Consider the following 25,055-nt stretch of genomic DNA (forward strand, 5'->3'; position numbering starts at 1 on the left):
GCAAAAAATCCCCAACTTTCATTGCGCACCTCCCAGTGTTAACACTTAGTGAGTCTTGTACATTCATCTGCTGTAACTCTGAAACAACAACTGGCTCAAAGACTATAAGCTTCAACTAGATCAAAAAACAATGCTATATAAGTACTGCCAGTGCACCTATTTTGTAGCATAGTGCAGCTCACAATATTTAAATAAGGTGAAAAATGTGCGACTGTCAAGAGGAAAAGGGAGAATAAGAAGTTTTACTATTAGCTCGTACTGATAGTGCCATCAGCTTCTTTGACTCGAACCCTTCCATTGGGATATCTTGTAACTTGCTTGCCATCCACATAAACAGTTTTCACTGTGCCATTCGGGTAGTATCGACTCTGAAACGACAAAATTAAACAGACATCATAAGCATGAGTATGAAAAAGCCAACAGTCATTGAAACAAAGGAAAGCTTAGATAGAGATAAGAGGGAACATGAAAGAGCAATCATTTTAAGTAGAATATAGTGATTTTATGAAGTAAAAGAAAAACAGCACGTAGCTGGTCAGAGTTCAACCCACAACCTCTACTTGTCACATGCTACAACGAAACAGCGCTGACGGACGGGATGGAAGAAGAGACAGACACATTTCTCCTCTTCCGCCCTGTCCATCAGCTCTGTTTCATTGTACCATTCAACATGAACCAACCATCCCACCTCAGCCCTCTCTTTGTCACACCCAGTGCCTTATGAACTAGGCTCCCCTATTTCATCATCAACTAATCTTTCATCTTCTTTATTATTCTCTAATCATAGGCATAAGGGTGGGTATGCTAAGATAAGCTTATCAAGATCACCATCCACTGCAAGATAAATGCCTCACCTGGTGACCCTGAGTTACCCTTGTTCTCTGTTAGCTAGCTATGGCCATTCCGCGTCTGGAAGTTAACTTTCGTCAATCTGCCTGATCCTCTGTTTCTCTAAGATTCTTTAACTTGTTGCAGCGTTTTATCACTCTAATATACCAGCAGTTATCTGTTATGCCACTGAAACTATTAACTCTAATTCTGTCTTACAATGCAGTGGATCGAAAGAACTGTGAATGAATCTAGCAGCAATTGTGTGCTGTAATGCAGCAGGCAATGCTTTGGGAAGATTAAGGACAAAACACAAAAGCATAAAAGCTAGAGGAGACTGCAAGTGCTGCAAATCTGTTACCAAATAAAAAAATAAAAATATAAATCTTGTTCACCAAGGACTTTTGTGACAGAAAAAACTGTGACAATAACTAAATGGGGTTCAGTGACCACAAAAACTGGGACATTTTTATAAGGCAACAGCAGCAGTCCACAAGGCCTACAAACTTGTTGGCTATTCAGCTATGAACACAGAGGTGTTGTGTGGGGAATTTGCTATCATCATCATGTAATCAAACTGCTCATGTGGAACTACAAAAAGGCACACAGTTAATAGCAGTTCTGTTAACTCGGAAAGTAGATGATTCTCAAGAGCCTAAAACTGGCACATGGAGGTGTTGCAATAAAATAAAAAAGCACTGGCTTTTGTTTCTCATATAATTAAAAAAATCCTCTAAAACATTGAAAGCCCATCAGGGTTCAGAGCAGATTTCACAGAATGACAAGTTATTTATCCGTAGTAGCACCTGCATATTTTACGCAGACAAGTGGCCAGATTTTGAAGGTTCTTGAGTGAGAGAATTTTCACTCAAATGGTTAAGAAAAACCAGAAAAGCCAGGCAGTCTGTAAAGAGCAAATTATCGCTAAACATTCTGACAAACAATTGAAATTCACAATTCTGTACCACACCTTATATATACAGTGAGCTTTTACTGCCAGCAGGAAGGACCACTGTATTTTTGTTGCCACAATTAAATCCAGCCAGATGGCACATCATTACACAAGTATTCCAAGAAAAAAAAACCTACAAACCATCATATTCGTCATGTTTCCGCATACTTCCGATAGCAGGCTATTTGTGGAACTTCGTTTACACCGCACCTATGCTCTTTTTGAAGCTTTTTGTGCTGCATGGGGAGGCACTGCCAACACAGATTTGTGAAAAAAATGTTTGGAAATTAAAAAAATTGTCTGTGGTTCAACCCAGCTGAACCTAGTAAAAGACGAGCAATAAGCTCAGCTACGCCTGGTTAGGCAAGATTAGACTTTTTTCCAGTCTCTGCTCTCATTCTTTATCAGTCTCTGTATCGTATGCCACATGTTTTCACTGTAATGCAGCTCGTCTCTGAGCTATATGAGCCGGATGCCGCGCACCCTATATCGTCCCTCCAGCCCGCATATCTCATCGCACTCATCATCCTTTTCAAGTTTCCCGACCCCGTGCCCAAACTACCACATTTGCCGCATCATTTTTTTCCCGTCCTGCAGCAGACTGGAACGACCTGCCCAACGACATCGCAGCCATCACATGCTCATCCAACTTTGCCAATAATGTTACCAATCATGTTTCGTTGTGTTAACACTTGCTTACCAAAATATTTGTGCCCACCCCTTATGTAATACCCCTCGTGGGTCTTTAAGGTATTAAAATGAAATGATACGACTCTGCTTGCCTTCGATTGCAAATCGTTTGCCGTGAGGGCACGGCACACTGTTGAGCCATGATGTTATCTAGCTAGGCTTTGCCAGACAGCCACTTTTTATTTTGTCTCTCTCCTCTCTGAGCATGCGATTCGGCGAGCGGTGGCACAGGTGTTACTCAAGGTGAGGGAGGCAGCGGCGAGGAGCGAGTGCAGCTGCGGTGCAGTGCCGAACAAGGGGCGTGATCTGACGTCACCGCCACACCTCCACCCTACCTCCTGGTTGAAGGTCATTGTCAAGCAGTTTTGACCTTGAGCATGTGGAGAGTAGAGCTTTTACTCTAAAAGCAATAAAAGAAAGCGGAGGCTCCTCACCCGGTACAATTCACTGCGAACCTCTTTCTGGCCGTTTGGGTAGTCAATGGTTTCTGTGCCATCCCTCAGTCTCCGGGCCACCGTGCCATCTGGTGTCTGCTGCTCTTCTTCTCCAGTGCAGAAGATGCGACGTGTTGTGCCGTCCGGGTAGTTCACTTCAATATCACCATCCTTGCTGTGAGTTTCCACTTGACCACTGGATTTGTAGGACATCAAAAAAGGTGTAGCTAGCCATCTACGACAAGTTTCAGATATGTTCTCAGTGCGATTACTTAACCCTTTAACCACCAAATTAATTTCTGAAAAACGTACCAAAATAGCTAAATTATTTCCAAGCAATTCTGATTCTGAAAATATATTACTTCATTAGTTTACGGTTACAATTAACACAAAAATTTAAAAGAAAAGTTGTTTTGAAGGCAGCTTTCCTTCAGTGCATGACATAGTAATGGGTTACAATGTGCAGAAATGCGCCACACTTATTTGATCTGATACACTGTAACACATTGCAATGTACACAGATGTTTCTTCGTCCCAACAAAAAACAAGGTTTTATCATTAGTAGTTAACGTGCACTACCCAGCGCGTCACCGTTGTCATTGTCGCTCTCATCATCTGAAGAAGTCTCCAGCTCGCGAACAAAGTCAGAGTCACGGTAGAAAACAAATTCTAGATCGTCAGCAATGTAGCTGTCAGAACTGCTCCAAGAAGTAGTTCTTTTTGTCAGGACATTGGTGCCACCGACATTCTTCATGTGTGGCGCCATTATGAAATGACTGTTGTCAGCCTTAAAAACGCACTACAGGCACGAAACACATTTTTTCATGGAAAACTACTGCCTCCTAGCGTTTAAAATTGCAAACTAAGAAACCGCCGGCAGTACAGCTTTGGCACTGGGAGCAGCGCAAAACCGGGCCGGACGAGTGTAACTCGTCATTGGTGATATTGCTGCGATCGCCCACGAGTACAGCTCGGGGTTGGTGGATGAAGGGTTGAAGGGCTCCAACCACATCTTATCTTCACATATACTACTTAGCAAGTATTATATGCCCTCCCGAACATATCAGCCTATTTACACAGTCACAAATGGCATATGGCACTTACAACTGAAGCTCTAATTAAAATCTCCTATATCTTTCACAGAAGCTTTCCTTTCTAATTTATGTGCTCATTGAACAGTCACCTTTGTGACACCCTTCCATGCAGTTGTCAGTGCCATGCAACAACAGCAGAGTTACATTGAACAATGGCGACCATGGTGCAAGTTATGGAGATATAGGACAAAAGAAAATAAAAGAAAAAATCTGAATCCAAGGAAACTGCAAAAGCTAAATATTCATTGAACCTTTAATTTCTCTGTACTTATGAACTCCAGAAAAATTCTTTTGAGACAACACTTCTGCTTATAAGGCACTTTATCACTTTGATGGTATTTCTTGCAATTGACAAAAGGGTATTTCTGGGTCCTTTTGAATGAAAGGCCGAGTTTTCACTGTTTGGCATGTCTTCCAGAAAAACAAGAGACAAACTATGACAAAATATTTGGCTTACTTGGCAAATTTGATTTCTTTCTTGCCACAGGGGTAAACTGTGTGAATGGTTTGACTCTTTCCATAATGGTAAACCTAAACAGAAAATGAAGAAAGCACTGAGCAAAAATTAAATCACATTTTGTTTCAAGACTAACTTTTCAGTGTACTATGCAGAACGCTCACCAGAAGCAAATATGCTGTAGCCGACTAATGGAGACAACTGATTACTGAAAAAGCTGCATTTAAAAAGGATGTCGAAGCTTGACCACGAATGATATATACTAGACAGCTGACAAACAGTTCAACATGCATTGGTAATATTCAGATATATGTGCTTCATTAGACCTTTATGTGTAGTCCACTGTATTATCCTCGATCCACCAGTTTCGAGATAGAGCATTTTAATATTTTTGCTCTCGTTCTGATATACATTCTATTATGGATTTAAAACAATGAAATTGCACTGGCTTAGATAGAATTTGCTTTAAATATGCCATTTCTTTGCAGGTGTTTACAACACAGGAGTACACAGGAACTATGAAGAACCTTACCACTTTTCCATCAGGATGCATGTCTTTTCTGTCCCCGTTCTGGAATTTGTAGATGATGACTTGAGTAAATGGGTCAATCTCTTTAGATACCACAGTGAGCAGCATCTTCTGGCCTTTAGAATCCAATGCCCAAGTGCGACTGTCATTCTTACCAGGGCTTCGCTCTCGCATGTGACTGGATGACTGAATCTGAGCAGACTGGGATTTACGGGCTTTCATAGTTCCCTGTGTGTTTTTGGAGTCTTCGTTTGAGGTGTTCACTTGTGAGTACTTTTTGATGAGCGAACTAACCTTTCTATCAGCCGGTAGGCTGGGCACTGATGGTAAATCAGCTGGCTTTTTGAAACGGCTTGTACCGATAGATGCCAGGCGGTCCTGAAGAAAACCACGCAACATGGCTTGTGGTGCTTGCAAGGGGAAATGGCTTCCAAGATTTTGAAGAATCTCGCGAAGACTATTTTGGGTTTCCTCAGATTCTCCACTCTGACTTCTGTCATCAAGATCAACAGAACCTTCCCTGACCTCATGCGCACTCTTACGTTTGTTACAAAGCTGGTCTTGTGAAAGGTTTAGCTGTGAGGACGCGGCATCTTTTGCACATTCACTTCCACAAACAAGTGGACTCTGCTCTGGCTCTTCGTAAGACTCGTACTCTGAGTGGTCCCCACTTTTAGAGACATTAGTGTCACTACATGTATGCCTGTCATTATGAGGGTCTTCATTTTGCTCCCAACATGGCTGGTCAGCTTCCTTAGCCACTTGCTCACTGCTGGCATATTGCGCCTGCTCAGCTTGATAACAAGCCTCCCTGTCTGCTTGGCCATTCCTTGCAACCTGAATATCAGCACTCGTGCATTGATCTTGTTCAAATCCTTCACTTGACCCTGCTGTCTTTGTAAATTCACTGCTCAAATCGGGAAGTGAGGGCTCCCCTTCATTAGTGCTTTTTTTACCGTTTTCACATGCTGCATTACTGGCAATATTTAGTAAGCTTGACTCTTTGAGGCACAAATTCATCTTTGAGACTTTGGATGAAGTAGACACAACGCCTGGAAGCACCTTCTCTGGGACTTCGGTTGGTATGCGGGCAGCGCTTAGAATTTGTGTCTGCATATTTGCACACCCTGGTGGTGCAAGGTTAGGCACAGCTACACGGAAATGTTGAAGTTCAGTTGTAGGCCTTTTAAATGATGTGTTGGTTAGTATTTCCTTAGTGATCAGTCCCACTTGTGCCACCTTAGATGAACACCCAGAAGAACCGCCATTTTCCGTTAACATTTCTTTCAAGGGCAGTTCACACACCTTCTGTGTTGAGGAGCTCCCTTTGTAGCTAACGTACAGGTCTGTCCGAGGTGCAGCTTGCCCAGATGCTTCATTCGAAACGTGCTGTACATCGTGAACAGTGTCACTCTTCAAATCACCCAGCAAGTTCTTAACTGCAGCTGCTTTGCCGAGGCTGCTTAACACGGTGCTGTCACTCTGGCTGCTCTGAATGTGGGTGGCAAACCTTACTATTTTAGAGGCTTGGCCTGCTGCTTGGCAAAGAGCCGGTCGACTGGCCGGATATTCTTCAGGACAAATGGTCTTTTGTTCAAACTTCTGAGTCCCATCAGAACACCACAATGCAGGGCTATAATCTTCCTTGTTGCAAGCACCCACAGGACTTGCTGCCATCGGACTCCTGCTGCCTAAGCAGCTGTCTAGGGAGAGGCGTGTAACAACAGTAGCCGAAACCACGACCGATGGCTCAGATGCCTGTTCTCTCGTCTTTGCAAGGATGTCGCGTGGGTGCAATTTGCTAGCAAGGTCGAATGGTGGCTCTTTGCAGTTTCTGGCCTCCAAACAGAAACTGTCTCCATGTGCACTTTCCAATGGTAGCTGAACACCGTCGGTTTGGAAAGGAGAGCTAGGCGGAGGTACCAGCATTGGCATAATCAGACGCGACACTGGTGACAACGCCAGCTCATTTAGGCTTACAGAGCGCTTCAGCTCAGTCATCTTTTCCAGCTTCTCAAGCAGAGAAATCCGCTGCCCTTCCAGTTCCTTCACCATCGCCTTAAGGGAGTCTTTCTCCTGCTCTGCAAGCTGTAGCTTATCTTTGAGGCGTCCGTTCTCACTCGTCAACAGGTTGACTTTTCGTTGTAACTGGCCCTGTGCCTCTTTATTTGAATTCTGAAAACAAAAATAGTGCATGATAACATGCATGTATATGCTTCCAACGTTGGACAGAAAAACATGCAGTGCCATACCTTATCTTTAGCAGTGGCAGCAGACGGTTTTGTTTCCACCTTGGTAGCCTTAGTGAGATTCTGCCTGCGCTTCTCTATCCTGTACATGGAGCAGGTAAGTCTTCTGTAGCTATTTTATTTCTTTTATTGCAAAAGAAGTTGTCATAAAACACCTCACCTGATCTTTCGCTTTTCTTCCTCGATCTCACTTCTGAGCTTGTTGTTTTCTTTTTCCTTGTGTGCCTCAAAGTCATCTCTGTCTTTCTGAAGCTTATTCAACATCTGCGTCAAGTTTAACACAAAAAGAGAACAATGAGATAATTTATGTATGCAGGTGTGGACAAGGTCATGCCTGAGTTGCAGTATGAGGGAGCACTGACTGCAAGTTTGAGCACTCGTTGATTTCAAGCACCCCTTTAAGACTGGCGCATTTAAAAGAGAATGGGAGGTGGAGCCTTATACTGCATAAACAGTCTGCCCTGAAACTATGATTAAATGCACTGTTCCATCCTTCGTACGTGACAACACACCAAGGAAAACACACATATTTACATTAAATGTGCTATGATTTGATTTGCCGAGTGACTTAGATATACGAGAAATTTTGCTAGAAAACAGCTTAATGGCATGCAACAGAAGAAAAAAATATGCAACAAGATCATGGTTTGGAGAGAGATGTCGAATGATGGAAATGTTAACGGCATCAACAAAACAGTAGCAGCAGTTGGGCACTGGTACTGTATGTCAGGAATGGATCCCACAGCAACTCTAGCACTTATGAAGATCAACACACTTTTGAAAGTTTGCCAATTATCAAGTTCGACAAATGCCCTCAATTTCTTTGCACGTCTGCATGAGCACTACCAACAGCACTGCCACTGTTTGAAAGTGATAATTTAATTTCAGAAGTAAGAACATCATTCTTCTTCTTGTCTGTATAATGTGCCACGTTCTTTAAAATAGCTTGATTAAATGCAACAGAAAAAGGAAACATGGACAGATAAAAATTTCACCCTTGTCAATTAACAAACAGCTTCAGTTAGCAGTGCTGTGCATGAAGTACACATGTCCTCTCACACTCCATTTGCATCTCAGCTGCTTATTTTCAGAGGCCTCAGAGTTGAAGTTCATCTCTGTCGGTACAACCAATGATGACAGATATTAAATGTAAGGTTAGCTATTTATATATCTGTTGCCCAATAGGTGGCCAGTAATTAACAACTTTCAGTGTTCTGTAAGGAGATAAATACCTGATGATATTGCTGTTGCATGTTCTTCAGATGTTCATTTTGAGTTTGATACAGTTTCATTTCTGCCTGAAGTTCTTCGATCTTCTTAGATATTTGGCTCTAGAAAAAAAAGCAAAACATTATGGCAAGGGACGCACGAAATTTAAAAAATAAGCCTACCAAGAGATTTTCGCACGTAGACAAGCTGAGTTCCTCGCTCCCACCGGAGTGCGAATTTTCAGTTGCCGAACCTCGGCCGTGTTTCGCATGTCTGTAACATTCTGCAATGACATGCTCAATGGGATTGTTGCATGGGAATATGCATACATTTACGCCGCTGCTGGCCTCCCTGCCTGCTAGATCCTGAAAAGCAAATGACAGCGATGTTAACCAACCGCCACAACACAGGCTGCCTGTACAGTACAGAATGTTACAAACCTCACTGGAGAGATCCTGAGATCGCGATTCTTCTGACTTGTCAGAGGATACATCTGAAGGTACCGTTTCTCTCTGTTTTCTAGTTTTCATTCCTTGTACAAGTTTAAATATGTCACTCCTAGTCATCGTACGTTCAGGCACTTTTCTGAAAAAGTGAGAGGCACGATGCACCCGCTTTGAAATGCATAACATTCAGCTACTTCATGACGCACAAATTCAAAATAATATAGCTCGCTCCGGCCTAGAAACATGTAACGCAAGACTAAATGCACGATAATTCTCTCACCTGCATGACTTTGGCCTGCGGTGCATGATAATGTCGTAAATGAAACTGTGAATTTTGCGAAACCGATTTAACAATCACACTTGCCGCCTGGCTGTGGCGATCGCAGCGCGCGCAGCGTGAGCTCGCGGAGGCTGCCGAGATGCGCTGCCAGCCTCCACCCATCTGTCATGGCGCTCTCTACGAACGCCTTCCGGTTGGTCTGAGCAGACTTACCGAGATTCAGGGTTTTTCTCCGATAAGTGGCATTAACTTTCACAGCATTTGTATCAATAGTGAGATTATTTGCTCAACTAAACTACAAGCATGTCTTCGGACACGAAAACGGTACGTAGCGAATGCCTCGTTCACCTTGAAATGATGACGACTCGGGTCGACTCATCATTGTTTCTCGAGCCCGGAGATTTCTAAACAGTTCGCCCTGTAATTCACAGTAACTTGAATGGATTTGTTTGTGCTTTGTGCACGCTTAACAGTTCTGCATTGAAACAGTTGATTGCATTGTTGCGAAACTAGCATTCTTTTTCTGTCCTCGCAAGCTTGCCTTAGCTATCTTGTGCTGTTGACACAGAATCGGCACTTATTCGATAGTTATTGGTCACCAGCGGTCGTTACTTCGTGAACAACACGGTTTACAAGTTTCGTTTTTTCTTTAGTTCTCCAATCCCGAAACGCCTGGTTACGTCGGCTTTGCAAACCTTCCCAATCAAGTTCACCGGAAGTCTGTTAAAAAGGGATTTGAGTTCACTCTTATGGTCGTCGGTAAGCTGTTTTAGATGGTTGTTTGTCGTTTGCCTACCTTTCTTGGCCTCGCCGTGAGTAGTAAGCTCACGATGCTTTTGTAGGAGAGTCCGGTCTCGGCAAATCAACTCTAGTCAACAGCCTCTTCCTAACGGATCTCTACCCCGAACGGAATGTTCCCGATGCCAGTGGTGAGTTTCGCAATGATGCGCTGGTCGTGCAGACGAGATTGTGGATCATCATTCGTGATGTCAGAGCAAAGGAATGGGAAAGATTGAAACAGACGAGTGAATTAATTATGGGCCAGTTCCACACCAGCCCTCATCATATGCTCACTGCACACGACTACCGTAATTCGCTGGGTCCGTGAGTTTGAAAGTTGGGTGTCGCTGTAATGCATAACTATGCACCGTAACGTATTGTTTCCTCATATCATTGCTGCACTCTGCAGCACTTAGTCCCTCAATGGATCTGTATTAAAGTGAGTTCTTTGTTTTTTTCGTAATGAGCCAGATCCCCCTAAACGCAAACCGAGAAAAACGCGAAAGTTTGTTATCCGCACAGACCGTAGCGCTATACAGTCTTATATGATACGCCTTACGCGTTAATCGAAGCAACTTTATACCATGATGTAAAATTTAGTCCATATCAGCTTGTAAACTTTGGATTTCAGTCTTTTCGATGTGAGAATCTGCATTTGACCCAGTTTTGTACAGAAAACGTTCTCTACACTTTTTTTAAGCTCTGTTTATCAAAATGATGCTTAAAAATGATTATGCTCTGAATACAGCTGAAAAACAGAACATTCAATGTGTGCAATCGGGGGCATCGCTGCACTTCAACACAAGCAAGTAAATCCAAATAGCAGGCTTCTATCGCAAACACTGACATGACAGCCTTCTTTTATAGTGTTCACACTGTGGCAGCAGAAAAGTAAAGTAGATAGAATGTATGGGATTTAGAATATATTCTACTTCTGTGTAGCATTCTAAATTCATGAGTAGTAGCAAAATAGTAGACATGTACAAGATGCAAAATTACAGGACGGCAGCTAGTATAGTCGTTTCCTGGTTTCCTGTGCTATTTGGCTTGTAATAATGAATTGAGAACGCCACTGCTAGCTAGCCCAACTAAGAGCTTTAATGTTCACTGCAGCAGAGGTGCATTCTTTCTCCATTGGAGACTGGCTAATTATCCCTTATCGTAGTCTTCTGGGTTCTGATCTTCTGCCAATCTCTTCATATCCTTCACAGTAGATGAGAAAGTAGTGCTTGGGAAGAAATAAACGAAACCACGCCCGAAACAGTCCGACTATGAGGCTCAAGCTGACAAGAAGGCTCTTACGAGTGGATTTAGCTCATTTTGATCTTCACATGAGCAGGATCTAGATAGTTTTTGATTTGACATATGATTTGCACGAAGGTTTTCTAGCATTACTGTGCACCTTTCTTACAGCTTTTGCAAAAGTATGACCTAGGGATGAGCTTTTCATTACAGCAAAATTTTATTTGTGGCACATTTAGAAAAAAAAAAACAACTCAAGTGACGTTTGCTAATGCTGTCACTTTTGCGCTACCGTCTAACTGCAGCAAAAGTGAAGCAAACAGTGTCTCTTGATGCATCAACTGTTGAAATCGAAGAACGTGGTGTCAAATTGCGGCTCACAGTGGTGGACACACCCGGATTTGGAGATGCAATTGACAACACAGACTGGTGAGCACCTTCCAGTAACAAAATTCCAGTGGCTCTTCTGACATTGGCTTGTGGTTGCACTTCTCTAAATTTAAAACTTGCTTTTTGCGTGAATCTCAGTATGTTTGAGCTTTTTGTGGTTCTGTTTCCAGTTTCAAGTCCATCATTCAGTACATTGAAGACCAGTTTGAACGGTTCCTGTGCGACGAGAGTGGCCTCAACAGGCGTAACATCACTGACAACCGTGTTCATTGTTGCTTCTACTTCATTTCTCCCTTTGGGCATGGCTTAAAGCCATTGGACATTCAGTTCATGAAGATGCTTCATAATAAGGTCAACATTGTTCCTGTAATTGCCAAAGCAGATGCACTGACCAAGAAGGAAGTCATGAACCTTAAAAGAAGGGTAAGGGTGCTTTTTCTGCTGTGCTTCAATATGGATGGGGTAGTGAATTGCAGCACTGCTTAATGCGCAAGAGTGGGTTCACAGGATTAGGCTGCTCGTCATTTGATTTTAGGGTACTTTTTATCATAACACGACTATTTGTGCTTGTCATCTAGATCATGCATGAAATTCATGAAAATGGCATCCGACTGTACCCACTTCCGGACTGCGACTCCGACGAAGATGAGGAATACAAGGAGCAAGTCAAGCAACTCAAAGTAAGGTGAAATGCTTGTGAGGCTTTATTATTTTTCAGTCAAATGTGTGTTGTGCACATTTGGGACTGCAAGTGCAGCTAGTCAAAGTGGCCACATTTTCAATGTACAGTCTTGGTCAAAAGTCTTAAGGCCATGGCATTCAGCTGCAACGAAATGAATGTTCCCAGAATGCTCTGTGTAGCGGATCATTCAAAACAGAAGTCAAACAGGAAGCTTCTCTACTTCAAGAAGAATTCTGCTAGCATTTAAAGGTCATTCGGACTTTAATAATGCCATAATGGCTCTGTTATGCGGTAGAAGCGAAAAGCCTTTGGCCTTAATACTTTTGACCAAGACTGTACATTGTGTCAACGTGATTTGTTAGTGTTAACAGGTTTAAAGTAGAAGAAGAATGCTTCTTCTTTGTTGTGTTGTCCTCTCTCTGTGGTCTGCCTAATAGCGCTACATCCAATCTTTGAGTAACGAATGACCAACTACCCCAGCACCAAGTTCTACCCAACTAGCAGGTTTTCTCTCTTATTTCGAATATTATAAAGCCTAAAGACATAGTACCTGGTCTTCTCGCACCTTAGAATAGAGATCTTATCAGCATTCCCTGCTTTTGTTACTGTTGTATTTGCACAAATACGTGTTTGATGACCACATTTTAAAATTCGAGTTGTAATAAGAGGGTTTGAATGATATGCAAGCTAGTTTGTTTATTAGGGCATCTGTTTCTCTTGGAGTAGCTTTGTTTAAAACTAGTACTGGAAGACACGAGCTGATAGTTTGGCCTATCAGTCTGCATCTTCTGGCACTGGTTTTAAAAACTGCATAACCAGCATGCCCAACAAGACCCTCTGCTTCAATGGAGATTGCAAAATCTGTTCAGAATACTTCTTAAGTTGCTCTGTTTGCTAGTGCAAGCTGGAAAAAGTAAGTGACCTCGTTGTATTTTATGCTGTCTTTGCCGTCAAACGTAGTTTTCCAGATGCATTTGCTTCGGTGGCATAGTAGCTATGGCAAGCCTGGTGCCAAGCTTGAGGCTGTAGATTTGATCGAGGCTGTGGCAGGTGCATTTTAATCCTTGTGTACTACAATTGCTACAAAAATAGAAACATCTTTAGGTCAGAAATTCAGTGGTTTTGCTATTTCAATAAGTGTTGCTTCACCCAATAAGTGACTGAAAGTGACTGGCTTTGTGCGAGAATAGTCTGCCAAAGTGCAATATCCAAAGATGCTTGCAACTTGTTCCTTGTAACAAACTTGTAATGTTGTTTCTTCTGTTTTCAGGAGTCTGTGCCTTTTGCGGTCAGTTCCTCAGTGCAGTTGATAGAAGTCAAAGGCAGAAAAGTCAGAGGACGTCTATACCCTTGGGGTGTTGTAGAGGTGGAGAACCCAGAGCATGGAGACTTCATCAAACTCAGGACTATGCTTATGTGCGTTGTGACACTTTGTATATTTTCTTTTATATTTCTCTGTTCTTGTTTCAGCTAAGGTGCACCTTTATACTTTCCGTGTATGGATTTTTGAGCGCATAAGCATTAGAGTAACATACGGTACATCAGCATTCATCAGAGAACATTATTTCTCAGCCTATTTATAAACCGATTCTGTATTGCAGTATAGAAATGCAACTTTCATTTTATTGCTAAGAATCTTGAATAGCTTTTGCGTAGTCAATTTACAGAAGATGTGCATTGAGATAAACTTCCATATGCCAGTTGTTTGAGAGGAAGTAAGTTTGGTACTGCTTTAAATGAGTGCTACACTGCAATAGCCTAATCTCAAAGTTATTTTGAAAAGTTCAGTGCTGTCTGGCAAGCCCAACAGTGTCTCCTTTTTTTACTTCCTTGAATTGGGCTTGTTACTTGACAAGTCTTCATATCTAAATGGAAAGTACCCTACAAGCATGCATTGACACGCAAATGAGTAAAACCAGATTACACCTAGTTTGCATGTGGTGTATAAGCCTAAGGGGCTAATTTTGGCCTAAAATAAAAAGCTTTTTAGGCTGTCCGCTGCTGTTTCAGGGAAGCAGCCTAGATTTCTTTCAGATCTTTCAGAGACGCAGCCCACATCAGTGCACTTTTTTCGCTTCTCACCGCTGCTCACGCTCTGCTATACTTAGCTCGAATGCTGCTGAGAAGTCTCTTCATGCTTTCGTAGCCACCGCAACTGTTCTTCAAGAAGCACTGCGACGCCTCTGGCATTATTCATCGAGATTTTTCGGATGTGCTCACAAATCTAAGCAGTGAAAAGCAGCCACTCTTATGTGTCGCCTGCAGCACTTGCGTATCGAAGCTGATTTCACTGTGTCATTTAGTCCAACCAAATGTCGTAGCTGCAGTTGGGTCCCCCCTCTTTATTTTTTACTTCGAAAGCCACGCCAGGTTTCTACAGCTGTGGAAAAAAAAACCCCTAAAAAAGTAAACCGTGTATAAGCTACTTGTAGATAGACCGTACCACGTGAAATATCAACTTTTAAACATTTATAGCCTGCGGACTATAAGCCCCAAAACTACACTACATGAACTTGATATAAAATCTATGGGCATCACTTTGCTTATTGTGTGCTAAGTGTGATCATCTCTTTGAAGGTTTGAAGGTTTATTTCCGCAACTAGGTGTCGCGGAAATCATAAAAAGGAGTATCGCATATCATAAAAAGGAGTATCGCTTGCCTTCTTGCTGAACATAGAAACATGAAGAATGTGTGTTCTTGGTCATCAAATTGTTTGTATTACAATGTGTGGCAACTGTTAGTGGTGTGCTCTGATCTTGTGCAAATCTTCTTCGGTAATCCCGTGTGTGCAAACTGCTTAATTTCTCTTTTAAATAGAACACACATGCAAGACCTGCAGGAAGTCACACAGGAGCTGCACTACGAGAACTACCGTTCGGAACGATTGGCTGGAAAGGCTCCCCCAGCAACAGCAAAGAAGCCTACAGTGTATGTTTTCCATTTGACGTGCACATCCTTTTTATGCCTGCCACACTGGCATATTTAGTCTCTCTCTGGTAGTACAATGCCTTGTGGGGAAACAAAATGACATTTGGAATGGTTGTCCACAACTGTCAGTGAACCTAATGTCGACAAAAGGCTACTGTGATGGCTCAGCGGGTATGGCGTTCTGCTGCTGACCCGAAAGACACGGGTTTGATCCCGGCCGTGGCAGTCTCATGGAGACAGAATGCTGGAGGCATGTGTACTGTGTGATGTCAGTGCATGTTAAAGAACCCCAGGTGGTCGAAATTATCCGGAGTGTCCCTTATAGCCCGAGTCGCTTTGAGACGTTAAACCCCATAAAACCAAACCAGTGTCCGCAAAATTTTAGTATTGCGCACCAATTTCCAACCGAGGTTACTTTTCATTACCGAGAGGCTCTTATTGGTTTGTATAAGGCTGCGCTTTCATCAGTAGTGCACTGTCGGCAGCTGCTCCTGCACAGGTGTTTCTCTAGGAATAGAAATTTGGGTGTGAAATTTAGGGGGTGCTGAGGGTAAAGGAGAAGTGGTGGTTATTTTTTATTTTTTTATTTGTGTTGTTGATGTGTCATTCAGGAATAGCAGCGTTTATGACTGCAGCGCTCGTTACTAAGATTCACAATAATTCAGTTTACGCAAGGCCCAGGGTTGTATTTATGAACAGAGAATGAAAGCAGAAAACAATGGGGAGAGAGGTTATGTATAGGGAACGTGACTTGGCACAGCATGTTATTGTGAAAGCGCCACCGTAGCCGCGGCATTCACACCCGACATGTGGCTCATGCCCAGACTTTGCTTGGCATTGTTGTGTGGTTGCATGAAGCATATCTTCAATCATCATAAATCGAGCAGGCTTTCATGCTTTGGATGCTGCCACCGATTGGAGGGAGTCTAACGAGAGCGAAGTATGAAAATTATTCAAAAGTAGCCACGTTTTTGACGTTAGCCAACAAAGTGCGGTGTGGGCGCAGAGCAAAGCGAGAGGAAGGCACGATGCTTGCAGTAAGTCGGTGTAAACCAAGAGGTGCACGCAGTCATAATTCAGGCTTTATATATATATATATATATATATATATATATATATATATATATATATATTATTTTTTTGTATTCTATAGTGTGATAAACTACCGTTCACAAGAGACATTACTTGTGTTTAGCGCTTTAACGAAACGACAGACAGGGACTTCAGCTTGTGTGTACAAGACAGGTCAGCCACGCACACTTTTCAGATTGCGTAGGTTTTGATCGCGTTCAGGCCGTACGCGTGATGCGTCTGTGTTTTCTGTCTGGTAAGCAGGTTTCGGAACTGGAGAAATTCACCTAGTCTTCTGCATCTGCGCTAATTTTTTACTTCCCAAACGCGTTTTTCAAACCATTAGTGCGCGCCACACCAAAGGTGGTGTTTGCAACAAACTTTTGACATTTTGCCAAGACCACTTCGCTGGTCTCCACTTTGTTCCCTCAGCACTGCATAAAATAACACAAGCACATTTATGTATTCATTACACGCACAGGCGCACTTGGTTAAGTCCGTATACAATGGGCTCACTTTATGCGACATACTTAAAATCCCTGCACTCCTGCTGGTGTTGGAAGCATGGTCGTGTTAAGAAACAGTAGAATTTCCGTGGAGGGCACATGTAAGTATCTGAGTATCCAATGATACAGTGATTCATGTAGAGAAAATAACATGGAATCAATATTAGGTGTTTATATTCCTTTAAGTCTGTGCGCTGAGTTTATCTGCAGAGCAAAGCCTGAGGTGGAATGTTACTTGCAAAATCATTGTGAAAAACATCAAAGTGGAGGGATTTACTGAAAGTACACTACTGCTGCACCCAGGCTCGCCGCACCGGACGAGAAGCTCTCGGAGAAAGATCGCATTCTGCAGGAGAAAGAAGCAGAGCTCAAGAGGATGCAGGAGATCCTGAAAAAAATGCAGGAACAAATGCAGCAAGGAACACCAAACGGGACAGAACACCAGACCAAAGTCTGAACAGTGACTGTCACTACGTGCCTTTGTTGCATCCCCACACAATTGCATGCCGAGGTATTATTGTTTGGCCCTTGGCCAGGACAGCCCATTTGGCTGAATCAGTCTTGGCACGTTTTTACTGCCCTTTTATCGAAGCCTTTGTTTGTCTTGTATATGTTTAATAGTGCCAAAGTAAGAATTGTGCACCCCCTTTCCTTGGCATTGCTATTCTGCCGCTTAGCGTTGTCATTTAGTGAAACCACTTGTGTGTCAATGGAGAGAGAAAACGAATGCCTCTCAGATCACCATAATATACAAGAGTGCCTTTGTGTTGCCAACCAGGAGATACGCCATCTATTTTGTACTATTTTGCATTTTATAAACCTTTTACAGTCATTTGCTAAAGCTTGAAAAATGAGATTTTTGTATGAATAAACAGTGTCTTAACCTTCACTCTTCTATGCTTCTCTGAAGTGGTCATTGTTCTATGCATACAACCGCCTTTTTCCATCGGAGGTGCAAAATGGCTCTCTGCAGCAAAGGAGGAAGGCTGAGGTGTCGCTACTTTGCTTTTTTTTTTTTTTCAGGGGCTTTATGTGCAACAGTATTATGAGACCGCCGATAATAGTATTCTATGGCAGGTTATTGTGTTTTCATATTGGCATGTCCATAAGCTTCATTAAAGTGGATTGCTAACGTCTACAAAGTACAAACTGCGAATGTAGCTTGGGACATACGTTTAATTCATCTTTAGGGTTATGCAAACGATTAAAGAAATGTGACTCCTCATTATCAGGGTGACTAAATGATTTACTTGACACACAATGCGATATCCTTGAGCACTTTGGTGTTCAGGGAAAAACTTGCTCAAAGCAGTACACCTGGGGTGCCGGAGCACAGCTGGAACATAAAGAAGTTTGCAGGCCTAAGCTGTCAAACAGTTATGGAACCACTTGACATCGCAGCATAGTAAGTGCTCTTTGAAACTGAAATTCAAACTGGTCATGACGAATGGTGAAATTATTGATTAATGGATGCATGTTAAAGTACTATTGAAAAGTAATGGGCAGTATTGAGGATACATGCATCTTTGATAATATTTATGTATGTGTATTAGTTATCGCTTGCCAAAAATAACTAAGTATTGGTATTAAACATGCATTTTCAGTGTATCTTGTAAGAATAAGAATGGGGTGGAGCACGTATGGCAGGTCCTCTCAGATAATGAATGGTAGTTTACCAATATCCCTCAAGAGAAAAGTACACAACAGCTGTGTTTTACCGGCACTCGCCTATGGGGCAGAAATGTGGAGGCTAATGAAAAGGGTTCAGCTTAAGGACAATCAAGAGCAAGAAATGGGTTTGAACAGGGCATGTAATGCAAAGGCAAGCATAGCAGGTGTCAGCAGAAAGTTGTTTGGGCGAATGAGATCAAGAAGTTTGCGGGCATAGGGTGGGCGCAGCTGGCAAAGGACAGGGTTAATTGGAGAGACATGGGAGAGGCCTTTGCCCTGCAGTGGGCGTAGTCAGGCTGAAGATGATGATGCCATATCGTGCATTTTAACAATATCCAATACCAAAAAAATGTTGCCACCAATTTTGAGGCTGCTGTAAAACTTTGGGCCAGCAGTGCTCACTCAGCTGCTAATGCACTGTAAAAAGGGAAGAATTAGGAAGAGACTGCAAATGCCACTGGCCCAGTCAGTCTTCTTTCTTCCGAAGTTTGTTTCCCCTTCATGCTCAGAAACTTGCAGAAAATTTATTTACAGTGTAAGCTCGATAAAGATCTCGCGCTTTTTCACACCCTGGTCAATGGGGTCATCAGCGCCGGCAGAGTCAAATGCATCGGCAAACACTTTCCGTTTGTTTGGAGGCGCAAACTACAACAAGCCGTAGTTCTCAAGAGGTGCTAGTAAAATTTGAATTTCTTAGCTTATCGCTGAAAGATCCTCAGAATTGAAATGGCTATGCTTCCTTCATATCTCTTGATAAAATGCACCTTCATAAAATACATGTCTGCATGCTCGTGTGCTCCTGTAGAAAGGCTTTTTTTCATTTTCCTCTCTCAAAGCATGGCCGCATCATGGGGCTCTATTGGACTGACGGTATAAAGGAATGTTGTTACTTGCTGCTATTGCTTAAAAAGCATCTAAATAACAGATAGAGTAAGCATGTTTTGCCTAATAAAGGCTTTTATCCATTGTTGTTTTCCTTCTACCTTTTAATGAAGAATGTTCAATTTCAAACGTCTATTAAGCATAGTGCTGGAGAAATAAAGAGTTCGGCTTTCCCAAGCGAATGGGGCTTGCACTTTTTAGCACAGGGCAAAGACCGAGCCAAACGGTTAATACTGCAATAACAGATGAAGAGCATGAGAAACAGTTTCAAGTTTATTCATGTTGACAAATGTTCAGAGACCTGTTTGCAAGAATAGCATGATTTAAAAAGATTTTGTCAGTCTACTTATGGCAGTAATCGTTTCAATGTCCCGATGGCTTCACTCCAATGCTAAAGTTTTAACACCACCAGCTGTGCCAAGAGTGGAATTTGAAGAAATCCGTGCGGCTTGATTCGTTTCAACCCTTTCAAATACGGTGCGCTACATCATATGCACTAAATAAATATGCCCGAAACCACAAAGAAATTTAATTTTTTACTTAGCAAATCGTATTACCAGTTTTATTATTATTGGAGATTACAGTGGTGTATCGAAGTACCAATGATACAGTAATGATTATCTGTATTGGAAATACTATTTTTGTGGGTATCGGGTGCCAGTATTGTGTGCAGCCCTTGTATTGAATCATTATATTGCTTACATGCAATGCAATATGCACACGCGACTGTGACATCACCATTGTCTGATATATGTTTACTAGCATCGTGAGTAAAGAGCTCATCCTCTGCAATCATGGCCTGGTTGTATTGGGGCGCATGCCAAAAAATAATGACGTTCTGAGCTGTCACTACCATTCACTGAAGCAGAAAGAAAGAAAAAATTACTGGCGATTACACCTGGCAGAAATGCAGATTACGAGTGCGAAGCTGGTCCATCTTCCAGGTTTCCAATGGTTGCATTTGGTTTCAGTGCTGCTGTCAAGCATGAGTGGGCAACTATTCGGGTTGGCAGGATTACAACTACGCTTTTTGCTGTGTGCAACATGTCACAGGCTTGAGCATCTCGTCATGCAGAATATTTGTGGAGAGTATCCTGAGAGCGTTCACCCTATGTTCAACCTGTGGCAGGTTTGTGGCCCTTGCCTTTTGCATGCTTGCAGCGTTCAGAGCGCAATACACTGCCGCTGCTACATCCACAGCCCTCCCGCAACACACACTGGTGTGCCACGGCGATGCTGGTGGCTTTACCACAACTGCTGCGACAGCTACTGTGCAGGCATGCAGGATGCCGCACCCAATGTTTTTAAATAACCTTAGTTTATAAACTTCACGCTGCGCCCATGGCGAACAGACGGCTTGCTGCGATTCCTACCACTGCGGTGCTGCGATCGATGATCGAGTGATGCAGCCGACGGCGTCTGATAGCGGGCTGCAGGTTGCGCTTGCTCAGCGAGGTCCAGCAAGCATAGCGCATTTGCTTTTCTTTTTGCTGGATATCTGGTTGACTGTTTATAATTGATTGAACTGTTTCAACACCGCTCTTAGAGCAATCAGTGCATGTGCACATTCATACATCGTAGCTTTCACCGAGGTAGTGGGATGCAGTTCTGAAAACTTGCACGTTTCTTGTCGCAGCTGTCTCATCTGCGCCCGTGTGTGTAAGCGCGAATATTTACCTGTATCCATTTCGTTCTGATTTACGGTTCACTGCTACAAAACCTCGCCGTTACCTCGCCAAAGGTAGCAAGGCGGATGCGTTGACATTGGGAATGCACGCCGGTATGAAACACATGGAACAAGACTCCAGTCTTTTTGCGATTTCAGAACAACCGATGCACTTTATTAACATATTTACAAGCAATCACATTCTCTTAAACAAGTTTAGCTTTTTTTTATTTTTTGCTGCGCCCGCACTGCACAATCATTCTAACCTGCACATTCTAACCTGTTTTTTGTCGAGCAAAAAAGTGCATTCTCGTCATCAAGTAAAAATGAATAATGCGAGCAGTGAACTGCTCGTAGTGCTGCGGACAGCTGACAGCACTGGTTCCAAGCTTAGAGTATCCAACACTTTCCAGAAAACGTGGCCAAATAGAATTTTTTTGCAGTCTTTACTCTCAATCTCTTTTACACTACTCACACAAACAGTTTTTTTGAAGGACGCACAAGGGAGCCTGTCAGGTATGAATGCTCAATTATGAGGACGCTTTCAGCAGGATGAGCATCCTGAGCACCTAGAGCATCCTTTTTGCATTCCATACAATGAGTGCCTTTGGTTATCTTGAAGGCTACATACCCAGCCAGGTAGTATAGCGCCGTTTTTTCAGGCAGTGGAGCACTGTATCCGTGGTCATAAGGTGAGCTGTACAGTGCCTTGAATGGGATAGCTTTTAGCTTATCCCAAATTTGTTCCTTTAATGCCCTTTTCTTTGCAAGTACTTCACGACGCTGTTCACGGAGGCTGTCAAAAGCACTGAGCAAAACGTGGCCATCGCCCTTTTCGCAGTTCCCTTTTACAGCTAGTTTTACACGAGTGTAAAGAGATAGCAGCCAGAACAGCTGCCCACAGTTTGTCACCATCACATGGTCTTCATCGCCTCCAAATGATCTGATGAGTCCGAAAAACCTTTGTAAGAAAAAGGTCTAAGGTAAGCATGGGTTAGAAAGCCAGTCATGCATATCATTTACCTCTAAAGGACCCTAGTTCAGACTTGCTGTTAAAACATAGCTGACACCTTGGCTCTGTAGATAGTGAATCAATGATAAAACCGACATCGAAGTGACGTGCAAAGATTCCATGGTTTGGCTTGAAGTGAAGAGCTTCAAATTTTTTTTCACTTCCGGCTTGTTCATCATCATCTCAAGAAAGTCCTGGAGAACCTGCAGTATACAAAGCTGCAATGCAACAAGCAATTAAAAAAGGCAAACACCCACACATTGCCAGAATATGTGGACAATGGGTGCCTTTTGCACTCTAGCACTTTTTAAAAGCAATAGCATGTATACTGAGTAGTATGCAGCTTACCTTAATCTTGGGACTGCCTTGCCGTATTCCAGTTGCAGCAACTTTGGAATTCAGAACATCGAAAAGATCATCGAGTAGCATGGTAAAGGACTCAGTTCCCTCACTGTCGCTGAACCCACATACTTTCAGTGTTCTGTAAATTTCGAGGCCAACACCAACGCTTCGGCTGAAAAGCTACAAATATTTATTTTAGCATTCGGTGCTCTTTTGAAGTTATAATAAACTAGGACACTTGGAAAACAGTGCCTGGGTCGCAAGACTAACATCCATATTCTGGAAGGGCTGTGGTTTGATGTGATATTCTGTCAGTTTTGGAACGACTTATCTGGTTGTCCTTTTAAGCTTCAAATAGCCGCTCATAGTGGTGGTAGTTCACCTGGTAGGGCCCTATCTGCAATGATGTCACACAGCAGGTTACCAGAAAAGGCGACTTATAATCACGAAACGAATAAACAACACAAATTTTTTTGTCACTAGTCGTTAACAGTAAATGTACTGAATCTTACCTGCCCGTACTCGTGTCATCAGGTTATTCCTTATGCATTTCATGATGTGTGGCACATCGCATATAAAGTGAGGGAATGCATCTTTAATGCTTGGATGTTCTATTTTGCACTGAGGGTTGTCCAGCTTCACACTAATTCCCAGATGTGTCCACACAGACTTATTTCCTGCTCCATCGCAGATCACTGCCAATGCTGTAGCACCACCACACTGATGCAGCTGCAGCACTGAAGTCGTTACTATTTTGGCCAGTACCCATCCAGGTGGTGCTCCTTTTGTCGCATATGTAGCAACGGGCTGTACTCACGACAACAAAGGGTTGAACATCACCACTAATTCGTGGTCAGCCAGATCGCTATTTTTTACATTGACAACATCCCCGTAATCCACAAATCTGTTGAACTTGCAAGTTGCCTTGTTAAAATCAATTCCTTCCCTCAGCTTTATCTCGTCAATTACAATTGTCCCATAGGTGTGAATTTGTGGCTTGCCTGACATGTGCAACTTGATGCTCTCCAGAGCAAATCTGTTCATGCCATACTGGCAAGGCAGACCACTCAGCAACCGCACAAGACGAGTTGCAGTTGGCAAAGGAAGAATTTTCATTTCTGACAAGGTCTTGTAGCATTTCGGGCTTGTCAGCCTGAGCAATAAGCATACCACAAGCAAATCACTTGCATGTCTACGCCCACGAGGCGAATTCGCTGCTTGCTGCATAACAGCCGTGCGAATTGCCATCTTCTGGGCCTCAAGCAGGTCTTTCAGAATGTTGTCAAGAGCTGTTGTGAAAGCATTCTTTAGCTTCACGCTTAGGCAATCTACTTCAGCCTATTTGCGCTCTCGGGCGGCTGTAATACGAATTAGCCTTTTCCTGAGCACCCTAGAGCCTTCTTTCTCCCTTTTGACACAGCTTTCTTTTTTAGAGTCTTTGTCAGACTAACACACATAGAACATACTCCTCAGTCTGCACTGGTTAGAACTGAGCAGTTCTTGTAGTACAAAGGGCTGCCACTTCCTTCAGTTCTGGTGGAACCGCCAGTGTCAATGTGCTGCATGAAACTAAGGCAAAATGGCATGTTGTGGACAATTTGTAGAACTGCTTCTAAATCTCCAAGTGAGCAGATTGAGATATCAACCGGTCATTTCTGCAAAAGCTTTCCGTTGCCGGAAACAATGTACGTCAAGTCCTCATGTATCACTACACTCTTGAGGACAGAGTAAACACCGACCTGCATTACAAAACACGACCTGATGGTGCACATGGGGTTCCTGTTCTAAGATCACCGCAGTTCAGTTTTATGGCAGCCGCAGTGACGCGCTCTTCTCAATAATATTAGCAAAGCTAATGGTGTCTACGCTAGATGCAACCTCCTCCACCGTTCATTTCGGGGGGATCGCAGGGCTCTGGAACCGAAAGGCTGACAGCTGTGTACCTCTTCTTCAGCGATTTCTGTTTTTTGCGCACAGCAGACAGGTAGCTGGGCAAGCTTGGAAAGTGCATTGGCACTGCATCTGGTTTGAGTGCCCATGATTCCCACTCTGTCTCTACGACGTTGCCATTGATAATGTGCCTGTATGTTTTCACAATATCCGAAGGCTGAAAGTGAACATCACACACTGTACGTCTTCCCAAGCAGCATGTCTGCCCAGGGAATGGCTCTAGTCCATGTTTGAAGTGTGTGTGTGTGTGTGTGAGGGGGGGGGGGGGGGGGGCAAAAAAGTGCCGCTTTTCTTTGTTTGTCCTGTGCCCACTGGTACAACCGGGAACAAAGCAAGTTGGCATGCTGGATGGACGTCAGCGCATAGCACTATATGATGAATTAGTCCTCGTCCCAGCGTCTCAACCACTCCTCTGGCAGATGCCCCAATGCACAAACACTGAAAAAGATTATCACGCACTGCACAAAGAAAAAAATGCACGCACAGGACGAGGAGAAGCGGAATTGCCCACGCTGCAAAAGTGGTGCAAGCTTCGACTGCAGCGCCCTCTCACCGCCTGGGGACAAGTCGTGCCCAGCTCCACAGCAGCGGTTTGGAAACTAAGTATATTTTAAAACCCTGGCCGCACCATGTTGCCATTTCTGGATGTTATTTGAGCAGCGTTTCAAGGCATTTGGCATAGTGTTGTTGAGACCACACGCTCCACGATTGCAATTGCTCAATGTAGACGGCCACTACTACTAAGCAGAGGCTGAGAACATTCA

The 25,055-nt window shown here is 43.1% G+C and overlaps 2 protein-coding genes across 2 annotated transcripts; one reads left to right on the forward strand and one right to left on the reverse strand.

Moving 5' to 3' along the window:
- Positions 1-214: 214 nt before the first annotated feature.
- Positions 215-9,281, reverse strand: LOC144120514 (uncharacterized). The gene is made up of 10 exons (XM_077652976.1): positions 9,169-9,281; positions 8,883-9,027; positions 8,625-8,807; positions 8,466-8,564; positions 7,394-7,497; positions 7,237-7,315; positions 4,988-7,159; positions 4,456-4,529; positions 2,905-3,100; positions 215-368 (listed from the first exon to the last, which is right to left on the reverse strand). Exons 1-10 carry the CDS (start codon positions 9,192-9,194, stop codon positions 249-251), a joined length of 3,198 nt encoding a protein of 1,065 aa, XP_077509102.1. The 5' UTR covers positions 9,195-9,281; the 3' UTR covers positions 215-248.
- A 28-nt stretch (positions 9,282-9,309) lies between these two features.
- Septin1 (Septin 1) lies at positions 9,310-17,657 on the forward strand. The gene is made up of 9 exons (XM_077652977.1): positions 9,310-9,492; positions 9,822-9,927; positions 10,011-10,097; positions 11,496-11,619; positions 11,751-12,003; positions 12,159-12,260; positions 13,533-13,678; positions 15,081-15,191; positions 17,072-17,657. Exons 1-9 carry the CDS (start codon positions 9,472-9,474, stop codon positions 17,223-17,225), a joined length of 1,104 nt encoding a protein of 367 aa, XP_077509103.1. The 5' UTR covers positions 9,310-9,471; the 3' UTR covers positions 17,226-17,657.
- Positions 17,658-25,055: the final 7,398 nt, after the last annotated feature.

The sequence above is a fragment of the Amblyomma americanum genome, chromosome 2 (genome assembly GCF_052857255.1).
Source record: "Amblyomma americanum isolate KBUSLIRL-KWMA chromosome 2, ASM5285725v1, whole genome shotgun sequence".
Classification (NCBI taxonomy): Eukaryota; Metazoa; Arthropoda; class Arachnida; order Ixodida; family Ixodidae; genus Amblyomma; species Amblyomma americanum.

Excerpts from the sequence above, each read along its gene's own strand:
- LOC144120514 (XM_077652976.1), bottom strand. The coding sequence starts at position 9,194 with ATGCACCGCAGGCCAAAGTCATGCAG. Across the intron at positions 8,565-8,624 it reads CTACGTGCGAAAATCTCTTG|AGCCAAATATCTAAGAAGAT; the intron begins GTAGGCTTATTT and ends TTTTTTTTCTAG. Across the intron at positions 369-2,904 it reads TTCGCAGTGAATTGTACCGG|AGTCGATACTACCCGAATGG; the intron begins GTGAGGAGCCTC and ends TTGTCGTTTCAG.
- Septin1 (XM_077652977.1), top strand. The coding sequence starts at position 9,472 with ATGTCTTCGGACACGAAAACG. Across the intron at positions 9,493-9,821 it reads TGTCTTCGGACACGAAAACG|TTCTCCAATCCCGAAACGCC; the intron begins GTACGTAGCGAA and ends TTTTTTCTTTAG. Across the intron at positions 13,679-15,080 it reads AAACTCAGGACTATGCTTAT|AACACACATGCAAGACCTGC; the intron begins GTGCGTTGTGAC and ends TCTTTTAAATAG.